Source organism: Sceloporus undulatus, chromosome 2 (genome assembly GCF_019175285.1).
Source record: "Sceloporus undulatus isolate JIND9_A2432 ecotype Alabama chromosome 2, SceUnd_v1.1, whole genome shotgun sequence".
Classification (NCBI taxonomy): domain Eukaryota; kingdom Metazoa; phylum Chordata; class Lepidosauria; order Squamata; family Phrynosomatidae; genus Sceloporus; species Sceloporus undulatus.
The window spans coordinates 155,653,052-155,677,620 of NC_056523.1; the positions used below are offsets into that span (position 1 = coordinate 155,653,052).

Sequence of the window (24,569 nt, forward strand, 5' to 3'; positions counted from 1 at the left end):
TCTTCGCCTTCCTCGCCGGACCACCGTTGCTGCCAGAGCTGCGCCTTCTGCCGGGCGGCCTCCTCCCGGGAGTGCCGCCCACGGACTGGGGAGCACCGCTGCTGCGTAACTGCGCAGTTGCACAGCTTTTTATCGGGTTAGGGAGGCTTGGGCTAGCCCGAGAGCAGAGGATGCCTGGGGTGGCTAACCTCTGCTCTTTAAATGGCCATAGAGGGATGGGGGGAGGTGGTGGATGCGGGGGATGCATGGGCCGGGAAGGGAAGGGACATCATCATCACGAGCGGAGCTCCAATTGAGGTAGTGTGGGGCAGGGGGAGATATGGCGGTGGGAGAAGGGACTTGCTTTTCAGGGGAAGGAGAGATCGATGCATCATATCTATCTCTCCTTCCTGTCCCTATCCCAACCTTAGGGACCTGAGGGTCGCTCCAACCGTGCCACAAACCCTGTCGTTGCTCCTGTGCAACGCCAGATCAGTAAACAACAAGACCCACATCCTCCACGATATGTTGGAGGATCAAAAGTGTGATCTGGCTTGCATTACCGAGACCTGGCTTGGGCCTGAAGGGGACGCTGTGTGGGCTCAGGCCCTGCCCGCCGGGTTCTTGGTGAAGGACCAGCGCAGGTTAGGTGGGCGGGGGGGGTGTGGCCTTGATTCATAAGAACACCGTGTCCCTCACCAGGAACCACATCCGACAGACGTCCTATATCGAGTGTATTTACCTGACCCTAAAGGCTAGGGACAGTCTAGGGATTCTGCTGGTGTATTGGCCACCCCGTGCATTAGCGGACTCCCTTAACGACCTGACACAGCTGGTCGCTGAACTGATGTTGGAGACCCCCAGGCTGCTTGTCCTGGGTGACTTCAACATCTCCCTCACGGCCAGCTATGTTCCATCCGGTGCGGCTCAGGAATTCATGGATACCATGGCGGCCATGGGCCTGTCCCAGCTGATACAGGGTCCTACGCATTGTGCGGGTAATACTCTCGATTTGGTCTTCTGTTCGGATGCGGAAAATCCGTGGGCGGAAATAGTTAATGTTTCCCCCTTGTCATGGACGGATCACTTCCTGGTAGAGGTGAAAATCAAGGTCTCTACCCAGATCCCCCCCGGGGGTGGTGGACCTATTAGGATGGTCCACCCTCGAAGGCTGATGGAACCTATAAGGTTCCAAGAAGCTCTAGAGGGATACATGGTTGGAAGTGACGGTGATACTGTTGATGCCCTCACCGGTATTTGGAATACCGGTCTTTCTAGGGCTATACACAGCATCGCTCCCAAGCGCCCTCTCAGGCCTGCTTCCAAGTGTAAGCCCTGGTATATGGAAGATCTCCGGGCAAGGAAGCGGGAACTGCGACGGCTAGAGTACCGTTGGCGGAAACACCTTTGCTTAGACGACAAGGCTCTCCTAGCCCAACTGTTAAAGGACTATGGAGAGGCGATACGAGCAGCAAAGAATTCGTTCTATGGTGCTCGTATTGCGTCCGCAGAGTCACGTCCAAGCAGAGTTGTTCAGGGTGGTTAGGGAGCTAACTCAGCTCCCTCCCGCCCTGAACCAGATCCTTGAACCTTCTAAGGCCTGCTGTGACCAATTTAATGACTTTTTTGCGGATAAAACCTCTCGTATAAGCGAAGGTCTTAATGCCGACATTCAAGCAGAACCTAGAGTAGAGGTATCCAGAGCCTCCGTGGACTCTATTAAACTGGATCGGTTTGAGTTGGTGAGTACCGAGGACATGGACAAGATCGTCGGAAGTGTTCGGAAAACAACCTGCTCTCTCGATCCCTGTCCCTCGTGGCTAGCGGCCCAGGGGGGACCGGCGGTAACATTACTGTTGCGCCGGATCATTAACACATCTTTGAGGGAAGGGCAATTTCCATCAGAGTTAAAATTGGCCATTGTAAAACCTATATTAAAAAAGCCCTCCCTCGACCCCCTGGTACACAATAATTATCGGCCAGTCTCGCTGCTACCATTCTTGGGTAAGGTGATCGAGAGGGCGGTTGCGATCCAGCTTCAGACGGTCTTGGATGAAACTGATTATCTAGACCCATTTCAAACTGGCTTCCGGGCGGGTCACGGGGTTGAGACGGCCATGGTCGCCTTGGTCGATGATCTCCGTCTGGGCATCGACAGGGGAAGCGTGTCCCTGTTGGTGCTCTTGGACATCTCAGCGGCTTTCGATACCATAGACCATGGTATCCTTCTGGGGCGCCTGGCAGAGGTGGGAATCGGGGGCACTGCGCTCCAGTGGTTCCGGTCCTACCTCTCTGGGAGGTCCCAGATGGTGCAGCTGGGAGACGTGTGCTCCGACGAGAGGCCCCTTAAAACCGGGGTCCCTCAAGGAGCCATTCTGTCTCCCATGCTTTTCAACATTTACATGAAACCGCTGGGAGAGATCATCCGGAGACATGGGGCGCGGGGTTATCAGTACGCTGATGACACCCAAATTATTTTCTCTATGTCTCCGACTGATGCAGTGACCAAGGATGGCGTCTCTCCTCTCGAGGCCTGTCTAGAGTCAGTAATGGGCTGGATGAGGAAAAACCGACTCAAGCTGAATCCAGAGAAAACGGAGGTACTTGTGATAGGTTCCCCTGGTCCAGGAATGGCGGTGGTTCCACCTGTCCTGAATGGGGTCATGCTCCCTGTGAAGGACTCCGTACGCAGTCTGGGAGTGCTTCTTGACTCGTCGCTTCACCTGACTGCTCAGGTGAATGCGACGGTCAAGAGCACGTCATCAGCTTCGGCTTATTCGCCAGCTGTGTCCATACCTGGCCCAGAGGGACCTAGAAACTGTTGTACATGCTCTGGTAACCTCGAGACTGGATTTCTGCAATGTACTCTACATGGGGCAACCCTTATACCAAACCCGGAAGCTTCAAATGGTGCAGAACATGGCAGCCAGGCTGGTCACTGGCGTTTCCAGGGCCAGCCATATAACACCTGTGCTGAAAGATCTCCATTGGCTGCCCATCCGCTTCCGGGCTCAATATAAGGCGTTGGTAATTACCTATAAAGCCCTATATGGCTTGGGCCCAGGATTCCTGAAGGACCGCCTCTCCCCGTATATTCCGCCTCGCACCCTCAGAACGTCTGGGCAGCATTTACTGAAGGTACCTGGGGCTAGATTATCCTCCACCACACGGAGGACATTTTCCACTGCTGCCCCAGCCTTTTGGAATACGCTGCCCACTGAGCTCCGCTCGACTACCACCCTGTCCCAAATCATGAAGGACCTGAAAACCTTCCTGTTCCAACAGGCATTCCCCGAATAAAATCCTGTGGGCCTCCCTCCTCTTCCGTGGCCAAGAGGTTGGGCTATGGGGCTTTTTTGCCTGTTATTTTATTGTTTGTATGATGGCTTTTGATATATTTGTATTTTAATGTACTATGTATTGATGTTTTAACTTTTGTTGTAAGCCGCCCTGATCGCAGGAAGGAGCGGGATAGAAATAAAAACTTTATTTTATTATTTATATTTATAGGTTTACCATGAAGCCTTATTGAGATGATTCAGTCTGATTCTGCACTGTAACCATGGACTGCTTTTGACACATCTCTACTTACTATGAAGGTCACACCATTTCTTCGTGTCTTTTCATTTCCTGAGTAGAACACTGTGCAGTTGTCTGAGTCAAAGTGACCCATTCCTGTCCATTTTATCTCACTTATCCCCATTATTGCTATGTTCAGACATTGTGTCACTTTTCTTTTTCTTTTTTTACTATGTCTAGTTTTCCCTGGGTCATGCTTCTTATGCTCCATGTTCCTATAGTATGTGTGTTGGTGCTTCCAACGCACACACACACACACTCACACACAGTGTATGTGTGTTTGGTATCTCCCTCTACACAGTGCTAGTAAGTGTTAGTTGTGGTGGACTGCTGCTATTGATACAATTTCTGAATTTCCAGAGACAACTGGAGAGGAGCGATTTATGAAATATTAACTCAGGAAAATCCAATTTAAAATGTGTTCTATACAATTTTCTAGCAATGTTCCAAACTTTATGTATGTGGTACAATGAGAGTTAAAAATAAGAGAAGCAAACAGTACTATTGAAAACTGTAGCATGGTGCAAGCATTTTCTGCAGCAAAATCACAAGCATACCAACTCTACCAACCTCCCCCAATACTTTCAAAACTGTAATGCTTCGCTAAAATCAATTAAATGAACTGAAACTTTTTCCCACCTGAAATAGATTTTGAATAACAGAGCTAATAAATTGGAAGATAAACCATCTGCACAGATAAATGGCTGAATAACCTAGTGGTATTGTTCATAATAAAGTTTATAGCTTGACAATAGTGACACTATTTTCAGAATGGGTTCTGTATTGCAACAGAATCAGCAGTTTTAAATTATAAAACTACTGTTTTGAAAGGTATGGTTTGAAAAATAAAATTCATATTATGAAGAAATATGTAATGGTCCATCTATTAAGGTAGTAAAATCTTTAAAGAGTTATAATTAAAATGTAACCTGTTATTTATAGAGATTTTTAAAATAATCAATCTTTATATTTCACAATTGAAGAATTAATCTAAGTTTGTTTTTCTGACATGGTATGTGTTATTTAGAACATTTGGAGCAATAATTTCATCTTAATCCATATATTTTGTGTTGAGTACCACTTATAAAAAATCAGTAGAAGTTGGAAATGTATTGAGTAGGCTTCAAATAATAAACTAGTTCTGTGCTATTGACTGTTTTCACCTTGTTTCTTTTGGAATAGAAAGCAACTTCCATCTGACTTGTACAGCAAGAGCCATGCTTTGTTCAAAAGCACTTTTAAGTCCCAGTGATTTCAATAAAAGAGTTCAGCACCTGTACAAATATCTCCCACTGGAATTAATGGGATTTAGAAGTGCTGAGCTTTGGCTGGATTGTTCTCTAAGAAACTTTAACACTCGGGGACTATGCGTTGCCTTGAATAATGTGGCTATCTATGTTCTGTGCCAGAAAGCAACTAGCTGACCAAAACATTCCTTAGTCTGTACATTATGGCAGAATCTAAAGCCATAGCACAGTAGTAGCACACATATTTTACATTTAGAATCCCCTAGATTCAATCCCCAGCATTTTACTCTGGGCAGTATCTGAACAGAGACTAAATCCGACCTAAATACAGGAATGTATGAAATGCACCCATATTGGCCTTCGTATGAGGTCTCATATGTTTTATTTATGTTAAAAATGGAACTTCAGTCCTTTATCCCACGCATCCATGTCTCTCCACAGGGTTACATTAGTTTCTTAAGCAGTTGCTGATATAAATAAATAAATCAGAGCACAGCTAAATCAGATAAATTTTAATTATATGTGATAATGCTGAATTGTGTGAATTCATCTCACGTATCGCTGTACATATCAGAAAACAGTATAGATGATTTAGATAAGTCTATCTTTGGATCTACAAAGATAAGTCTATCTTTGGACCTACAAATGATTTAGATAAGTCTATCTTTGGACCTACCTTTTCTGTCTCTGTGGACAACATTTCTATTCAACCAGTCCAGCAAGCCCGCAGTCTTGGTTTTATCTTTGACTCTTCTCTGTCGTGTATCCCTCAGATCCAGACCACAGCCAAGGCTTGTAGATTCTTTTTGTACAATATTGCCAAAATCCGACCATATCTCTCCGCCTCTACTGCCAAGATCCTGGTCCATGCCCTAGTGGTCTCACGACTTGATTACTGTAATGTCCTCCTGGCTGGGCTTCCTCTTTCTCACCTCTGTCCTTTAATCTCTGTTCAGCATTCAGCTGCACGCACTATCACTTCCTCCCACCGCTCTGACCACATCTCTCCTGTGTTGGCATCCCTTCACTGGCTCCCCCCTCCCTTTCCGCATTCAGTATAAGCTCCTGCTGTCCACGTTTAAAGCCCTCCATGGACTGGCCCCTCCCTACTTATCAGACCTTCTTTCTCCTCACCTTTCCACTCGGGCCCTCCGTTCTGGTAGTCAAGGTCTGCTGTCTCAGCCCAGGATTTCCTCTGCCCCATCCCGGATTCGCCCCTTTTCACTCGCTGCCCCTCACTCCTGGAACCTTCTTCCCCCAAAAGCAAGAGCCATCACTTCTTTAACCAGCTTCAAAACGGAGTTGAAAACCATCCTGTTCAGAGAAGCCTTCCCAGGCATTGCATAATTGTCGCTTACTATTTGATGTTCTTGTGGTGCCTGTTTATTGAACCATTTCCTGTATTGCTATGTACTGTATATGTATTATCCTACTTGAGAGTATGTATTTTCCCTGGAAAACAATTAACCATCCATTATGAAGCCTCTGCCTTGGTCCAGGCCTTGGAGGTAGAGAGGAACTGCTGGACCTCTTACCCTTTCCCTCCACTACTCCCTTCTCCTTCTGCGTTCATGTCTTTTTAGATTGTAAGCCCGAGGGCAGGAAATCGTCTAACTAAAAGATTGTATGTACAGCGCTGTGTAAATTTACAGCGCTTCATAAATAAAGGTTAATAATAATAATAAATACAAATGTTTTGGACTTCAGTTCCCACAGTGTTTGACCATTAGCCAAGCTACCTAAAACTTCTGGGAGTTAAAGTCCAGAACACCTGGAAGACCAAAATCTGAGGATCGTTAGTTTAGAGAATTATTAGATCTTTTAATCATCCATCTGTATTATGCACTCAGGCTATATAGGACAACAGTGTCAACACAGTTTATATATAACCCACTAGTGCTCCAAAAAATTAGACCACAGCATGGAAGGGACTGTTAGCAATCTTCATCTCCAGTATTCATTAGGATCAGATGTGCTTAAAGTTTTTAAAATTGCATCCAACACCTTCAGGACATATTTATGGCTTATGTTTTGTTTACTGAAAAGCAACATACATGTTGAATGACTTCAAATAATGAATATTCTTTAATCACTCAGTATGTTTACTGAATAGCCCGAGGGCCGTTTCATAATACTCAAAACATAGTAATACAAGCAATGACACACACACACATATAAAATGTTAATATAGTGCACTAAGTACAATATATCACAATACAATATAGATAGATACGCATGAATAGCCTAAACATGCACAGCTTATATACAGACTATACAAATCTAAATAAAAATATACAATATGTACTGAAAGATATACAAATAAACAGGTAAGAATAAAAATGTTCAAACAACCGAACAGTAATGTGCAAGATAATTAACATGGGAAGTAAAATAGAATTAAAATGGGAGGTAGAAATAACCTATTTTTGAATCTTGTCCACGCATAAAGTATGATATTCTGATGTGAGTATCCCAGAATATTGTCCGTTTAATATAGGGATCAAGGTATTGATCCCTTTCATGTTCGTACAGATTACATCTAAACAAAATGTGCGCTAAATCCTCAATTTCGTGGACACCACAAATACAAGTTCGTTCATTATAAGGGATACCCTGGAATCTCCCATGTCTTACCATGGTAGCAAGTTGGTCAAACCTAGCTGAGGTGAATGCCTCTCTGAGGTGTTTTGGGATTTGTATTTTTAGATAAGTTGGCATTTGAAAGGACAGTTTGTACTGGCTCAACCATTTTAAATTACCTACCCTGCTGAGGGTGGCTATATCTTTTTGGGCCGCAATATCCAAGATTCTCTGTCTTGAACCCTTTTTTGCTTGATCTTTCGCTGTACGGACTATCCAGATGAACTGAGGGGTGAAGTAAATCAGCAACGTGGAGTACTCTCTGGCTGCTCCAGCCCCAGTCAGCCCCCAATCATCCCAGGACTGTGGTTACTGGACAGTGCAGACCTTTCAGGATCTGAAAGGCTTCCAGTCTTGACAGAGCCATATGCATTGCCAGAACTGCCAAAAATCCTTTGTCTGCAAAACTTAAATTTCTAGATGGTACATGCCATGCTAGCTAAGCTGCGAAATATGGAGGGAGGCTAAAGCACATGGCCTTAAATACTAGGACCAAAAGCTTATAATGAGCTCTGACCCAAACTGGAAGCCAGTGGGGACATATTTGTTACATCTAACATAGTTTAATAAGACTAATCCTAAAGAGTCTTAAGAATTGCAACTGGTACAGAATACAGCAGCAAACAAACTGCTTAATTACCGTTTATTTACAACATCTCACTACACTCAGAACTGCAAGGCCTTCACCAGTTTATTTTCAAGCACATTTCAAATTACAGTACTGGCAATGGCCTTCAAAACCTCAAGTGGCTTAAGTTCCAAATTTTGTCCTCCTCGGACATCCAAGGGACAGTTTGCTAGCTTAATCAACATTCAATAATTTCTGTGTTAGTACTTTTTATTTGACTCTTAGAACAAAGATGTTGCATTTCTTCTTTCTCTCTTTTTTTAACAGATTAAAACACCACTACCAAATCTGTCAGTAGGGAAAAACCATGTAAAACCTAACAGAAATCTCCAGCAGAAAATCTATGTAGTCTAGCCTCAGCAAAAGTGAAACAATCTTCCTTGAAGATGTTCCAATAAACAAAAAACACCTCATTAAACATATGACTTACCGCAGAATGTCTTCCATCTTTCGTATTCTTTTAAGAGACTCTATTTTCTCTTTATCCAAGTCATTCTGCAATCCATGAATCTGAAATTTAAATGAGGAAGAACAGTGTTACATTTTAGAAAAAACAAACCATAAGTATTGCAACATGACTACTGTAATTTCTTCTTTGGTGACTTCTAGTTAGCTGGGAACTCGAAAGAAAGTTCAAACCAAGGACTGGAATGCGCCACAATAAGAAAAAGAACACACTAAAAGACCAAGAAGAAATAAAAATATGCTGGAGGCAATACACAGAATTATACGAACAAGATGAAAAAAATAAACAGCACATGGAGTGAAGAGCCATACGAAGATGAACCCCAAATTCTACACAGTCAAGTGGAAGCCACAATAAGAGAAACTGGTAAAAGTAAATCACCATCAAAAGATGATATTCCAGTTGAATGGCTACAGTGCACACAGACAGAAGCAACTCTAGTGCTAACTAATATATTTCAACAAATATGGAAAACAAAACAGTGGCCAACAGACTGGAAACTATCAATATATATCCCAAACCACAGAAAAGGAGACTTACAGTGCGCCCGCGTCAAAGAGACCACAAAGAAGAACTCTTTTCTCCTTCGCTTACAAGTGTGGACCCCTCCCTCCTTTTCAAAGTTGTGGCTAGTGTTATGTGTGCATAACATTCCTAGTGTTGGTGTCACCTTGTGTGGGTGCCTGGGGGCCAGGGGCCTGCCCTATCCATCCCCCTGGCCAGTTGCCGAGACTCAGTCACAAGCCAGCCAAAGCACAAGGGAAGGTGGGAGGGGCAGGAGTGTGCACACTTGCCCCTTCTTCTCCGATGCCTTGGCTTACTTGGGCAAGCTAGCTAAGGCACTGGGTAAGGTGGGAGGAGCAGGCAGGCATGCACAATCTCACCTCTCCTTCTCTGCTGCCTTGTCTTCCTCAACTGAGAGAGCCAGGGCAGCAAAGGGGCAGGCACCAGCAACACCACCACACACACATCCCACAATGGGACGACAACCTAACTGGATGTCACCCATCCTGTGTCACCCAGTGAGGTCTGCACCCTCTGCACCCTCTAGTGATGCCACTGCTAACTACAAGCTACAGTTATCTGAAATGAGTTCACAAAACCAGTTCTACTCCCAAGTTCTACTTATCATCTAATCATGATTGGTACTATATTTTTCTTCAGCCTTATATATGCTGGAAAAGGGAAACGTAGAATAATTCTGTAAGTGATTTAAGTTTGTGTTCATTTACTTAACATTTCTGCCACAATAAAAATATTTTGCAACTTCACAGGTTTGTGTGTTTTGTGTACATCAAGTGGTAATACTGCCAATTAAATGAATTCTAATTCCAGGTTGAACAAAGCGCATTACAACAAAATGCAGAAAAGTCAATGTGTGTTTGTGACTACTTCAGTATGGCATAGTCATTTATAAGATTTAACATAACCACACATTGTTATTACTGAAAACATGTACATATGTACTGAAAAAGTTGTCAATATTGCTATTCTATAACTGTAAAAGAAACAAAAGCAGAGAAGCCAAAACTGTTCATTAAACTATAGTAAAGGCATTGATATTGTCAAACATCTTCTATACCTTGGTTCAGTCATTAATTAAAATAGAGACTAGTCAAGAAATCAGAAGGAGGCTAAGGCATGGAAGCAAAGCTAAGAAAGAACTAGGTAAGGTCCTCAGGTGTAAAGATGCATCATGGGATACGAAAGTCAGGATCATCCATGCAGTAATGTTTCTATCTATTATATATAGATGTAAAAGTGAGACAGTAAAGAAAGCTGACATGAAGAAGTGGTGCTGAAGGAGGATCCTATGGAAATTATGAAACATCACAGAAAATAAATGGGTTCAAGAGCAAATTACTAGATGGCAAAATGACTAAAATGTGACTATTATGCTTAGGACATATTATGAGATAACTCATTGTAAAGGATAATGTTCAGTAAAGTAGAAAACAATAAAGAGGAGACAGCATTATAGGTGGATTAACCTATTAAGGAATCCATGATCCTAAATTTGCAAGACCAGAGCAGCACTGTTAATAATAGTGTCTCTTGGAGGTCTTGTATTCATAAGGTCACCAAAAATCAAAGCTGATCTCAAAACACATTACTTTTATCTACTTTCACTGGAAAGAAACACAAATGAGATATCGCTCATGAGAACATCTTGGCAGTGTTATTTACACAAGTCAGTTTAAAAAACAAACATAGGGAAACATAAGAAAATAAAACACAAAAAGATAAGAATTGAATTGAATTATCAATTAAACTTTGGTGGGACTTGAAACAAAGAGATTTGTTCCTTTTGCCATCTCACATGTCAAGAAATTCAGAGATTTTATGTTCCCCTGTTCAACACCATCTATTTTTACTTTAAGCACTGTGACAGACCACAAATATTAGCTCTTAGAACTGAAATGTTTTGTTGCTAGCTACTCCAATATGTGGAGGGCCTTTTACTCTGAAACTAGCTTTTTCTTATTGGTTCAACAGAGTCAAAACTTGTACACCTTCCAGGCATGGTGCAAAGCACATATGTTCTCAATAATTTTGCCTAGGGCAGACTACGTGTTAAGATTGTTTTATCTTTTAATTTAATTCAGATGCTCATGTGGGGATGTCAGCTTCATGTCATGGTGTCTGTTGAAAATTAGGGATAGATTTAATTGTGTAACTGGTAAGAGATTTCTAGCTTACTAAAATATAATAAGTCTAACAACAACAATAAAGATATCAAACTTGTGTTGCAAGTATCTCAGAGTGAGTTTCTCTAATTCAAATTCCCGGCTTAAAGAAGAGATTACCATTTTTAATGCTTTGTATGTAAACGATGTAATGAAACATTCGCCTGCTTTTTCTAATACATTTTTACAGATCTGAGAATAATGAAATGCAGGGCAGCTACTCCATGCACCCACTTTAATCTGATTGTAGTACATACACAAATAGCTGTGCTTTTTGCTGTCACGTAATAACAAATTACACACAATCACATCACAAGAGGAGTGGCCAACCTCCAGGGTTCAATTAACCCCTTCCAGGACCTTGGACACCTTACAGATCTTCCAACCCACCCTTGAAGTTTTAAAAAATATTTATGTTTTTACATAATTTAAAAAAAAACAGCTCTAAACCAGTAATTTCAGCATGCTTTCAGAGGAAGTTTGGGCTGAAGAAGCCTTAATTTAAGTGGGATGTAATCCAGCAATTCAGAATGTGAGAGTAAGAGGATCTTTACTCAGGGTGTCCAAAGGCACACCAAAACTGAAGGGACAGAGGTTGGAAGTTGCTCAGATCTGCTTTGGACATTAAAGTGTCCATGCGTTTGCAGTCCAGATAGCAGGACTGCCCAAAAATGTTCATTTCCAGGTAAGTATTCAGGACAGCTACTGCAGTGGTGTTAGATATTAGACACTTTCAGTAAGATATGTGTCTTCCAAAGTAAACGAGCAATGGTCAACTGGCAGCCTAAGACCAACCCAAGCAGCAATAAAAATGAAATATACAGACATCATCATGTACATTCTGGAAAATGAAAGGTCTAGAACCGTGATGGCGAATCTATGGCACGCGTGGCATGGGTGGCATGCGATGCCATTTCGCCAGGCACGGGACAAGGGAGAAGGCGGAAGGGGCGCGTGCCCATTCCGCCTCCTCCCTGCCATTTTTGGGCCTCCCACTGTCTCTCTAAAACAGCAGGAAGCCAGAAAATGGCGCCTGGGAGGAGACAGCGCACATGCGCGCGTCTGTCTCCTCCTCCCAGCCTCGTTTCCCTCAGCCTCCCTTCGCTCTGCGCTAAAGAGCCGAAGGAAAGGGGGCTGGGACGCGTTCCCAGGCTCCTTTCCCTCAGCCTCCCTTCGCTCTGCACTAAAGGGCTCCATGGAGCCCATTAGCGCAGAGTGAAGAGCCGAAGGGGAGGGCGCTGGGACGTGTTCCCAGCCTCCTTCCCCTCGGCCTCCCTTCGCTCTGTGCTAAAGGGCTCCATGGAGCCCTTCAGCGCGGAGCAAAGAGCTTGAAGGGAAAGTCCGGGGACTGGTGCCCAAGCCCTTCCCTTCGGCCTCTCTCCTCTTCGGCCAAACGGGCCCCTTGGAGCCCTTTCAGCCGAAGGGAGAGGCTAAAGGGAAGGGCCTAGAACGGGTTCCCGGTCACCTTCTCCTCAGCCTCGGAGGATGGAGTCCAAGGAAAGAGAAGCCGAGGAGAAGGGGACTGGGACGCGTGCCCGCTCCCCTTCTCCTTGGCCTCCCTTTCCTCAGAGCGAACGGATCCCTTGGAGCCGTCCTCCGAGGACTGTTTTCTGGCCTCTGACAGCCCCAAAGGGACTCTCAGAGGCCGGCAAACCCCGGAGGATGGAGCCCAAGGGCTCTCGCCGCTGGGTGCCGTCCTCCAAGGACTGTTTGCCGGCCTCTGATAGCCCAAAAGGGACTCTCCGAGGCTGGCAAACAGTCCTCAGAGGACAGAGCGCTGTCCTCCAAGGCCAATTTGCTGGTCTCCAAGAGTCCCAAAGGGACCCTGAGAGGCCAGCAAATGCCAGGGGGGAGGGAAAAGGAAGACAGAAGCTCCGCCCCTGGCACCCAGCCCCCATCCTGGGGGTAGAAGCCCCATTCCTGGCACATGAACTACAAAAGGTTCGTCATCACTAGTCTAGAAGCTCACAACAGTTGCTCTGAAACATGCAACCAAATCTCTTTCCTGAGCACAAACTAATTTTACGGCTTGATACAAATGTGTTGCTTTAAGATCCAAGGTGTTAAAATGGCCCTCTCCTTTTGCATGGCAAAGTATCAAAATAGTTCTTTAGTTTCCTTATGTAGAGAGGTAACAATCTCTTAACTGGGACAAAATGAGATCTTCTGACACAACAAACAACTCTTACAACTAATCACAACTGGGGTGCTGAAAAAGGTAAAATTTCAGACAACAGAGCATATAATGCAAGCATGTAATGCATTAAAAGCTTCATGTTATTACTCAAAAGTATATATGCAAGGACGATCAGATTTCTTACTGAGTTTAGACAAGAGCCACAGAGTGCTAAAGTATTTCTTCAGGCTCTGAAGGGGAAGAATTTCAAACCCCTTCTCAGTGACTAAACACAACTAATAACTGCTTACACTTGATATCTCAGAGAATAAATAAGGCAGCCTTTTTATTACCTGTTTTTCATGAGATCTCTCCAAATGAACTTTTTCCTGTAGAAATGTCTGCTCCTGGTCCTAAAAAATATATTTAATGAAAACAGTTATTATTTTACTAATAAAAATTTAGCATGACATAAAAAGGCACTTCAAATATTTGCCTGAGGAAGGGGCTTTTCCTTTAGAGAAGAAGCTGAATTTAATTTTTAAATTGATGAAAAATTAGTTTCAGAAAGTAAAAAGAAGCTGTACTGAAGAAATCAACAATTCCAGATTTTCTCCAGATTTGTTCACACACAGTTCTTACATGAACATACAGAAACAGTATCTGTATTTCCCACTGCAACTTCAGTTCTGCAGAGAAATTCATACATTTCAGCAAAAACATAAGATCGAATTGAAGAACTCTGTGCCACACAATAGAGCTTTTATAGCTCCATGACAGCCATTACAGTCCTTATATCCTTGTGTCAAAATGTCATTCAGAACTTGTGATGTGTCATGATTTTCTAAGTGGTGGTCATGTTGCTACCTACATTTCTTTGGCCATGCTACTGAATATGCTTTGATTCATCCATTACCTTAAGACAGTTATTGAGGATGCAGAGGTGAAATAGATTTCATTACCTCACATTACTTAGACCACAAAGGCTATTCAGTTTAAAAACCTGCCATGAAGAAAGACATAATCAAAGCACCATCAACAGATAGCCATCCAGCCTCTGGTTAAAAACCATCAAAGATGAAAATGTCATCACACTCCAAGGGAGAATGTTCCACTGTTGAACAGTTCTTATTGTCAAGAAGTTCTTCCTAATGCTTAGGTGGAATCTCTTTTCCTGTAGCTTGAATCAGTAATGTTGCTGTACCAGTTATCACCCAGTGTGGGGAGTGGTTTTCCAGGGGATGGAGCTTCCAAGGCTGTGATTCCAGAGGCGGCACATGCTCCTTCCCACCATGTCACCTCATCCTTTTTCTGGTGAGGGGGAGCATGGGGGAGGGCTCAACCAGATGTTACCACCCTTCTAGGGTGTCACCTGGTGCCAGCTACACCACTATGCCCCCCTCATGACGCCACAGGCTTGAATCCATTGCTTATGTCCTAATTCTAGAGCAGCAGAAAACAAGCTTGCTCCATCTTTAATATATTCAAATATCTAAATACAGTCCGCCCTTGCCTTACGCGGGGGATCCATTCCAGACCCCGTCGCTTAAGGTGAATTCCGCCTATGCTCGAGCCCCATTGGAAACAATGGGGCTTGTGCGCGGCGGCGCGCAGGACGCAATGGGCGCACGCACCCATTCATTTGAATGGGACGTGCCGCCCTGCGCATACGCTCAAGACCGCGTAAAGCGAGCCCACATATAACGCAGGTGCACTGTATGGCTATCATGCAGATTCTTAACCTTCTCTTCCCCAGACTAAACATAATCAGCTCCCTAAGCCACTCCACATAGGCATGATTTCCTTTCACCTTTCACCATCTAACCTGTCAACATCCCTCTTGAATTGTAGTACCCCAAATTGGGCTCAGTATTCCACATAAGGTTTGACCAATACAGAATACAGTGATACTATTACTTCCTTTGTTTAAAATATTATACTCCTATTGATGCAGCGCAGGATCACAGTGGGGTTTTTTAACAGCTGCATTACACTGTTGATTCATGTTCAGCTTCCGAACTACTATGATGCCTAGATCCCTTTTGCATGAACTGTTGTCAAGTCAAGTGTCACCCCTCCAATATTTGAGCTTTTCATTTTTTTTTCTTCCTGCCTAAGTATAGTACCTTGCCTTGCTTCCTCCTGAAGTTCTTTTTTTTTTTTTTAGTTCCGACCCAGATCTCTAATCTGTTACTGTCATTTTTAATTTGGATCACATCCTCAGTGATATTAGTTACCCCTTCTAATTTGGTTTCATCTGCAAATTTCATAAGCATGCTCTCTATACCATCATTTGAGCCACTGATAAAGATGTTGAATAGGTCTGGGCTCTATGGAGCCCCATGAGTCACTTCTCTCCAGGATGAAGAGCAGCCACTGGTGAGGACCTTTTGGGTTTGGTCTGTAAGCCTATTACAAATCCACCTAACAGTCCCATTATTTAGCCCACATTTTACTAGCTTTTTTGCAAGGATATCAGGGAATTGGATCAGAATCCAAGCTGTGTTTGTGTATATAAGGATGAATGATCCCATAAACAATGTGGTGGTGTGGATGTTGGTTGACAGTGGAGCATTATGCTGGTTTGTGTAAATATTGCTGTATCATGATTATAAATATTTGCTGAAACTAAGATTAAAAGCCTCTTCGGAAGACCTTTAGCAGTTGCAAACTACTTCCAGACTCGGCAGTCGTGTTCGTCTTCCTGGCTGACAGTATTCTGCGTGTGGACACAGTTGTACCCCAGCACTAACAGATTAATCTGGCAAGATTTGCTTTTGACAAACCAATATTGACTTTTAGTGATCATGGCACTCCTTTTTCAGTGCTTACAGACTGTCTGTTTCATGATCTGCTCTAGAATCTTTCCTCGTATTGATTTTAGGCTGGCTGGGCGGCAATTATTTGGGCCCTCTTTTTTCCCCGTTTGAAGATAAGGACAACGTTTGCCCACCTCCGTTCTGTTGGGACTTCTCCAGAAATTCTTGTTCACAGTGGGTTTGAGATTACGTTTGTCAGATCTTTTAATATCCTTCGATGTAGTTCATCAGGCTCCCGAGATGTGAATGCATCTACAGTAGCCAGATATGCTGCACTATCTCTTTATCTATTCTGTGCTGAATTTCCCCTACTGAATCATGTGCTGAGCAATGTCCTTCTCTTCAGGTAAGACCAAGGCAAAAAAGGTGTTGAGTAGTTCTGCCTTTTCTTTTTCTCCTGTTAGCATTTACTCACCTTTCCATGCAGTGGCCTACCATTTCCTTGTTCTTTCTTGTGCTATAGACGTAACCAAAAAAGCCCTTTTATTGTTTTTAACCTCTCTAACAAGCCTAAGCTTGTTCTGCACTTTTGCGTTTCTGATTTTCTCCCTACACATGCTGGCTATTTGTTTCAATTCATCTTTGGTGAAACCCCTCCTTTCCATTTTTTGTACAAGTCCCTTTTAAATCTCAGCTCAGTTGAAAAATCTTTAGATATCCATCCTGGTTTCTTTACACACCTCCCAATTTTCCTCCCCAGTGGAAGTGTTAGAAATTTCACTTTTATAAACTCCCATCCGTTACAAACTCCCTTATCTTTTAGTATTCCTGACTATGGGATCATCCCCAGTATTTCCCTAAGTTCATTGAAATCATCTTTCTTGAAGTCTGGAATGCATGTCTGACTATGCTTGACTTCTCCTTTCTGCTGTATAACAAACTGCAGGAGAAAATGATCACTCCCATCTAAGGATCCCACCACTTTCACCTTCTTAACCAGGTCATCCCCTTTGGTTGGGATCAGATCTAAAACAACTGATCTCCTTGTTGCCTCTTCCATCTCCTGGACAATGAAATTGTCTGCAAGGCAAGTGAGGAATTTATTAGACCTTAAATTTTTGGTAGAGTTTGACTTCCAACAAATATCAGGATAGTTGAATCTCCCATTTCTACTACATCTCTCTTTTCTGAATGTGTAGTCATCTGTTCCAAGAAAGTATCATCCAAGTCCTTAGTCTGTCTTCGAGGTCTGTAGTAGACCCTCACAATGACATCTCTGTTGTTTTTCTTCCCCCTTTATTTTTTCCAGATGCTCTCAACCTGTCTTCCAGGATTTAAGTCGCGTATCTTTCACAGGTATAAATATCCCTGACATATAAAGCTACTTCTCCTGCCTTCCTAAAGAATGTTACAATAAACATCAGTCTTCCTAAAGAACTACACTATTAACCACCAAGGACAGTTAATGGATAAATAAGGAAGAGAGAACTGGACTTGGATAGCTGTGAAGAAACTGCAGTGAGTAAGTCATGAGAAAGAATAGAAGCCAAAAATAATTTGGACAGCAAGGAAAAGGCAGCAAAATACTTCTGATTCTTTGAAATATAGCAGCAGTGCGTCAAGTTTATGCTAATATACTAATTTATACAAATGTAGCTATCACTATATAAGGCAGACATAGGGATTACTTTCAACTTCACTCTACGCTTTTCTTTAATCCACTGATATATATGCTTTTCATATTAGTTCAATAAGCAACGAAATAAGACAAATAGCCCCCAAGTTTCTTTAAAGGGTTTAGCTAGAAAAAAGAACATATATCCATTATTTCTCATGTTGAGTGATTGGCTCACAATGTTTCCAAGAAATCCAGAAATTCTCACTTAAGCATTCTATTCATACAAATCACAGGAAGAAGTAAAAAGGGCTCATCATTTTTCCTGAGTGAAAAAAATCAGGGCTCACCCTCAGCTGTTGCTGCCTTTGATGTTCTGATTCTAGTAACTGTTGTTTTAATTGAGACACACACTGTTCTAATTCTTCAATCACATCAGATGCCTGTAGGGATTTAACAGAAAAGGGAATGTTGGTCTTGCATTAGCTCTGTCAGAAATAACTTTCCTCCTCGCACCCATCCCCCAGTTACACTTTAGCAGGGCATGCAGGAGGAGATGATCTACTTAGAACAGATATAAAAACTTAAACTGAAGCCCTACACGTTTGATTTCTTCTTATGAGGCAAATACTATTATAGTTGCTGACTACAGTTCAAACAATGTTTTTAAAACACTCATTGGCATCTGATTAAAAACTGTGCATACATTTCAAAGAAACTGTCCATTCAAAAATGTATTGTTGCAAGCTTAGGCTTCAGTCTTGTCAACATCCCTCTATCTAAGTTTATTATGGCAGATGAGAAGATCCAGCTGATTAAATTAAATTCATTTCTATCTATGTTCATGTAAGATTAAAACTTTGGAAGTTGATTCTATGATTCTAATGCTGAAAGCTTTTGGCTTTTTTATGTTGTTAACAAACAAGTGTATCTGTCTGTATTAATGCCTGTATAAATAAAACTTACTTTTGCTGCAGAAAGAGCATGTTCCTGTGTCATCAGATTTAGATCAGCCTCATATTTACTTTGTAGTTGTTGAACGTTCTGTTCACATTCTTGTACAACACGCCCCTTATCTTTCTGAAGTGAATTGCACCTATAAATATTACAGGTAAAAAGAAGTGAAGATGTATTTAGGTAGCATAACTTTTCTTATTTACATGTTATACAATTTGAACAAACTGTACTTGTCTTCTTATTCTTAAAGTTAATGATAAAATCATTCAAACGTTGAGCAATTTTGAAATGCCAAAGAAATAAAAGAAGATACACCAGTTTCAAAAGGTATACATGGTTCACCATATCTGGTCTGAGATAAGCTATTAAGAATAATAAATTACTCAATAAAATTCACACTTATCACTGGCAACAGATCAACACAACAACCCCTCCAAAGTTGCAGCTCTGCTGTTGATTATCACTCGCTCATCCCATGAGTTAAGGAGAGAGAAGGCAACAGGGCTGATTTTGCTTGGTACTGACAATGTCTAACTCACACTTAATTCAGCCTATGAATATGTAAACAAATCAGAACACAGGCATATTAATTCACAATAACAAATCAAGGAAAGTAGCAAGTACAGTAAAACATTTCAGACACTTATGCAAGTAAAGATGCAAATGTGTGACAATACACCATTACCAATGGCATTACACTGTATAAACAGCTCATTAAATACCTTGCCTTGACTTCTTCCAATTCCATGCATACAGTCTGGTAGGATTGTTCCAGATTATTCTTTTCCTGAGATAACTTCTGGCGCTGCAAATTACTGGTTTCAGCTTCCACAGTCAACTGATGGACACGGCCTTCTAGTTCTTTGACCATGTGATTCTTAAAAAATTAAGATTAGAAATAAGATTCTTTTTTTAAGCAAAGGATCTATATTTTGAATATATATGACATTTGTGAGTAAAATCTGTGCTATACTGTATTATATAATAATGATAAATGGTCTGTCATGTAATAAAGAAAAAGTTTTGCATTAACAACAAGAAAAGAAAAGAAAGAGAAAATTCATGTATATTCTGGTTGATATGGAACAACGCATCTATAGATGATCTAGAAACTCTGGAAGTTAGGAGGAAGCCAGACAACTAACAACCAGTAACAAGCTATATCTATCAGTCATTGAGAAAGTACTTGTAGAGTTCCACTAGAATAAGTGACCACTTACCTGGAAAGTTAGAGATAAGGCTAGATAATTAAACAGACACAGTATTCATGAATTTTCCATTTTATAAAACTGTTTTCTCTTAACATAAACATATACTGTTGACTCTTATCATATACAACAGCTTTGCATAATCAAAAATCTAGGGGCACAGTCCTCTTCCACAAGGTGCTGCACTCAGTCAGTCCCTCCATTTTCACGTGGGATCCATTCAGGAGCGCCCCCCAGTGCGCAAAAATGGAAATTCTCCAATATTCAAGCCCCACTGGCTTGAATGGCTTCACATTCCTGCGTGTGGCTTTGTGTGTGCACCGCAGGCACATGTGCCATTTTAACCCTCCCCTCTTGCTGGTCCATGAAGGACCAGGATTATTATTATTATTATTATTATTATTATTATTATTATTATGCTTTATTCATATAGCCCTGTAGATTACGGATTCAAAGTCTGTGAAAACGGAGGAACTGTATTCATATAGGTGTAACAGAAACCTGATTGCCCTCCCTCAGCTTATCCAAACAGGCACTCATAGCACCACACATGATCACAGAGCCTTTCCTTTCAGTTCAGGTACAAAACTCCTTCCCCATTTAATCAGCTTATGATTCAGTATGTGACTGTGTCTGTCAGGAGAATACTCTATTATGACTTCTGGGGATCAATCCATTGGCAGGCATTGCACTTCTTGAAAGATTGTTCATGCTTCAGCTTTCAGAGGCTTTCACATACAAAGGAATATCAATACAAATTAAGTAAATTAATCTGGGGGTTACTTCATCAGCTATAACATTTTAGTCATTGCCTTTGTAACAGAATTCTAAATAAGCACTATTATACTCGAGAGACAGCAGTTCCTCTCATTGTAAGTTGCTGCTCTATCTTTAAATATTACAAGAAGTTTAGAAGAATATGTAAGTTTGCACATATGCACCGATATATGTATGTTGCCAATGCATTAAGACATAATGTAATACTGTAGTCTCACATAAAAATCTTATTATTATTTTTTTAGAAAATATTAGGGGAAGTAAATATACAAACACCTTGTCTTAAATATTCTATTCAACACTCCAAAATCATTTTTCCAATGTCTGTAGGGAGGAAGACTGGGGGGGGGGGGGGGGAGATCAGGAACAAAACATTTTTCCTCAAATTTTTGTGGATTTCATATCTCTAGCAATGCAAACACAGTCTTCTACCCTTGTTCATCAGACTGATGAATTTTCATGTTAGGTCTAGGTAGACTGCTTGAGGAAGGAATGCATGCTTCCAAAAGTAGCCTTCTTGATTTCTACACCAGACATGTAAGAGTACCAGGGGAGGGGAGGCAAATGCTCCCTCCCCCCATATCTCCTCCGTAGATTATGTAAGGAGAAGGCAGCGTTATTCTAAATCCATCATGGCTAAGCAGCCACCTGTTGAAAGAGGGTATGAGCACTCTGGGGTTGTTGTTTTTTCTGTCTCTCTTTTTCCCCCAGCAGGCTTCTGACTTTGCTGGGTGAAATTTCCAGTCACCAATACTGATTAATAACAAATCTATGTAAGGTCATAGAGTACTCAGATCAAACTTTTTATGCCAATGAAGACTAATGTGAAGGAAGAATATGAAGATATACATATTTTCAATTATAGTCGGCCCTCCTTATCCACAGACTTTTTTATCCACGGATTCAAGCATTCACGGCTTGAAATTATTTTTAAAAAAGTATAAATTCCAAATAGCATATTTTGATTTTCCATTTTGTATAAGGGGCATCATTTTGGTGTGCCATTGTATTTAATGGGAATTGAGCATCCACAGATTTTGTTATCCATGGGGTTTCCTGGAACCAATCCCAGCAGAGAACAAGGACCCACTGTACAATGCGCCCACTCCACACACGGGCGCACCATATAGAGCTTCCACTTTATGCGGAAGCTGCACTGCAATCAAATGAATGGGGTGCACGCTGCGCCACCACAAACACAAGCCCCATTCTATTGAATGGGACTTGTGCTTATGCGGAATTTGACTTATGCGGGGGGGGGGGTCCGCAATGGATCCCCCGCGTAAGGAGAGGCTCCACTGTATTACTTAACTCATTGCTACTTTAGAGTAATTTCTGACTAAGTGATGTGAGCAGGAGATGGAAAAGCCTATTACATTATATTTTCTGAATCACAAACATCACATTTGCAATGCATTTTTGAAATATATTCTTTCAAGTTGGTCTTAACACAGTTTTAAAGCCTATATTTGTTTAGACAGAGTCAAGCACATTTTTCTTTCCAATTATAGGATTTGCAGTGTAGCCAGAAGAGATTACTATCCAGCTTTTGATAAACAGTAGCTTCCAGACATCCTGTATTCAGCAGATCTGACCATATGATAAGCTCAAGAGGATATCCTACTTCACTAGTTGGAGGGAATTTAGCAAGAAAAAAAATCAAGAGTCAAAATAAGAACAGGGTCAAGAGAACCCTTGCTTATTAAAAAAACCACACACATAACAGAGATAATTGTGAAGTCCCAAATTATCATCCTATTTCAATAATACTGAGGGCAACAGATCTACCTTCTAGAGATTAATACATATCCAGCAGCTTTCCCAAAAAGTCATCAATTTTAAAGAACATGTTGAGAAATATTCAAGGGGATACACAGTAAATTTTAAGAAATAGTTGATACAGTAAAATTGTAAAGGTGGGGGAAGGGGTAAAGCATAATCATTTTAATCCATTAGAATTTTTTTAAAACTTTGTGCCTGAACTCTAACATTGTGGGAGCAAGCACCCTGTCAGAAACTATATTAAGCCTGTACTTCATGTATAAAGAAAACATGGATTCGAGTCTCTCCACGTGATCTTCAAAATTAAAAGGAACATATATAGGGAATTATGTCCCTACTAGAAATTATATCTAAAATGCTTATGCCACCTAAAAATGTATTAAATCAAAGCAGAGTTTAATATATTTTAGAAGTCAAACTGAATCTCTTCAGGCTTAGAGATACAGATAAACAATTGTTTTGTTAATGAAGAGACTGGAAGTGTGTTCACATTGAGAAGCCTGTATGCCAACCATTAGTAACCATGTGACCATCTGAATAGAAGAAGTTACTATCCTTGAATCAGATGTACAAACTATACCCAGGATTTACACGGGTCCTTGCAGTGATGGATGAGTCCCACCAGCAGATCTAAATGATAGCAATAGCACATTACATTTCTATACCACTCTACAGTGAACTAAGAACTCTAAGCCATTTACAGTGTATAGTTTTCTGTGGGTGTTCCGGGCTATGTGGCTGCGTTCTGGTATAACTTATTCCTGACCATTCTCCTGAACTTGTGCCTGGCATCTTCAGAGGTCTGAAGAAGCCTGGAAAACCCACAGAAAACTATGGACGCCGGCCATGAAAACTTTCGACTTCACAAAGGTTTACAACCTGTTAGCCAATTGTCCCCAACAAGGCTAGCAACTGAGGCTGAGAGACACCAGGCTGGGAAGGTACCGGTCTCCCTTTAACATCTGCCAGGACTCAGCAGCAGAGGCACAACAACCAAGGCATGGCTTTTAAGCAGCACTCTATAAAGCTGCCCCACCCCTAGAAACACCAGGCCAGCAACTTAACACCAGCTCCCCAGCCCTCCGGAAGACTGTTCCAGCTTGCCCAGGGTTCCAGCTGTTTTGGGGGCATGGCAAGAGAGTAGCATACATAACACTGGCTCCCCAGCCCTCCGGAAGACTGCTCCAGCCTGAAAGGAATGTTATTATTATTGTTATTCTTAGTTAATGCGGGGGTATAAGGGACCAGTTTTTGTTGTTATTGTCGTCTTGCATTTTGCACTGTATTGTATTCTAGCTGCCATGAGAGAGATGATGATGATGATGATGGTGGTGGTGATGATGATGATGATGATGATGATTTATTTCTAGCCTGCTCACAGAGAATCCAGGCGGATTACAACAATAAAATACATCAAAGTTACAATAAAATCCTAGACGAAAACAATCCCTATACCCACTCATTCCATTCCCAATGCTAAAACAGGACATTGTCAGTTTTTGCTATTTATTGATATTATGATTTGTTGTTATTTGTTGTTATTGTTTATTTGCTATGTATTCTGGGGATTAATTTTAAATTGTACTGATTTGATATGTTAATTGTTATGCAGTTTTTATTGCTATTATTGTTGTTATTTGCTATGCACTCTTCTTGCTATTTATTATAATTGTAAATTGTTATGTTATTTTTATTCTATTTTTATTGCAAAATACGTAAGATTATGATTCAAACTAAATGAACAGTCTTGTCTCTTGCATTTTGTATACGCAAGTAAATATCTACCCTGGTTCTGTGTTTTATGGCCTAATATTATTCAATATATCTGAGAGCGCTTTTGTATATACATAAATGTATATTTCATGAGTATGTTACGAATATCTATTTTATAGATTTATTTCCATTAAGTTTTATATGTTTTAAATGTTTTACATGTTTTATATATGCTTTGTTGTTTAATGGCCTGTTGGCTGAAATAAAAATTTATTATTTTATTTCTATTTTTATTGCTATGTATTTTCCTTACTATTGTAAACCGCCCGGATTCTTTGTGATTGGGCAGGCTATAAATAAATAATGTATTATTATTATTATTATTATTATTATTATTATTATTATTATTATTATTA

The 24,569-nt window shown here is 41.3% G+C and overlaps 1 protein-coding gene across 9 annotated transcripts in view; it reads right to left on the reverse strand.

Moving 5' to 3' along the window:
* Positions 1 to 24,569, reverse strand: part of CEP112 (centrosomal protein 112) — a 386,512-nt gene that overhangs the window by 232,461 nt on the left and 129,482 nt on the right. For all 9 annotated transcript variants that reach the window (XM_042453249.1, XM_042453248.1, XM_042453245.1 and 6 more), the window contains 5 exons: positions 19,396 to 19,550; positions 18,683 to 18,812; positions 18,067 to 18,159; positions 13,696 to 13,755; positions 8,504 to 8,583 (listed from right to left, as the gene is read on the reverse strand). In XM_042453249.1, the coding sequence (XP_042309183.1) occupies positions 8,504 to 8,583; positions 13,696 to 13,755; positions 18,067 to 18,159; positions 18,683 to 18,812; positions 19,396 to 19,550 (518 nt within the window). The remainder of the gene's footprint in view (positions 1 to 8,503; positions 8,584 to 13,695; positions 13,756 to 18,066; positions 18,160 to 18,682; positions 18,813 to 19,395; positions 19,551 to 24,569) is intronic.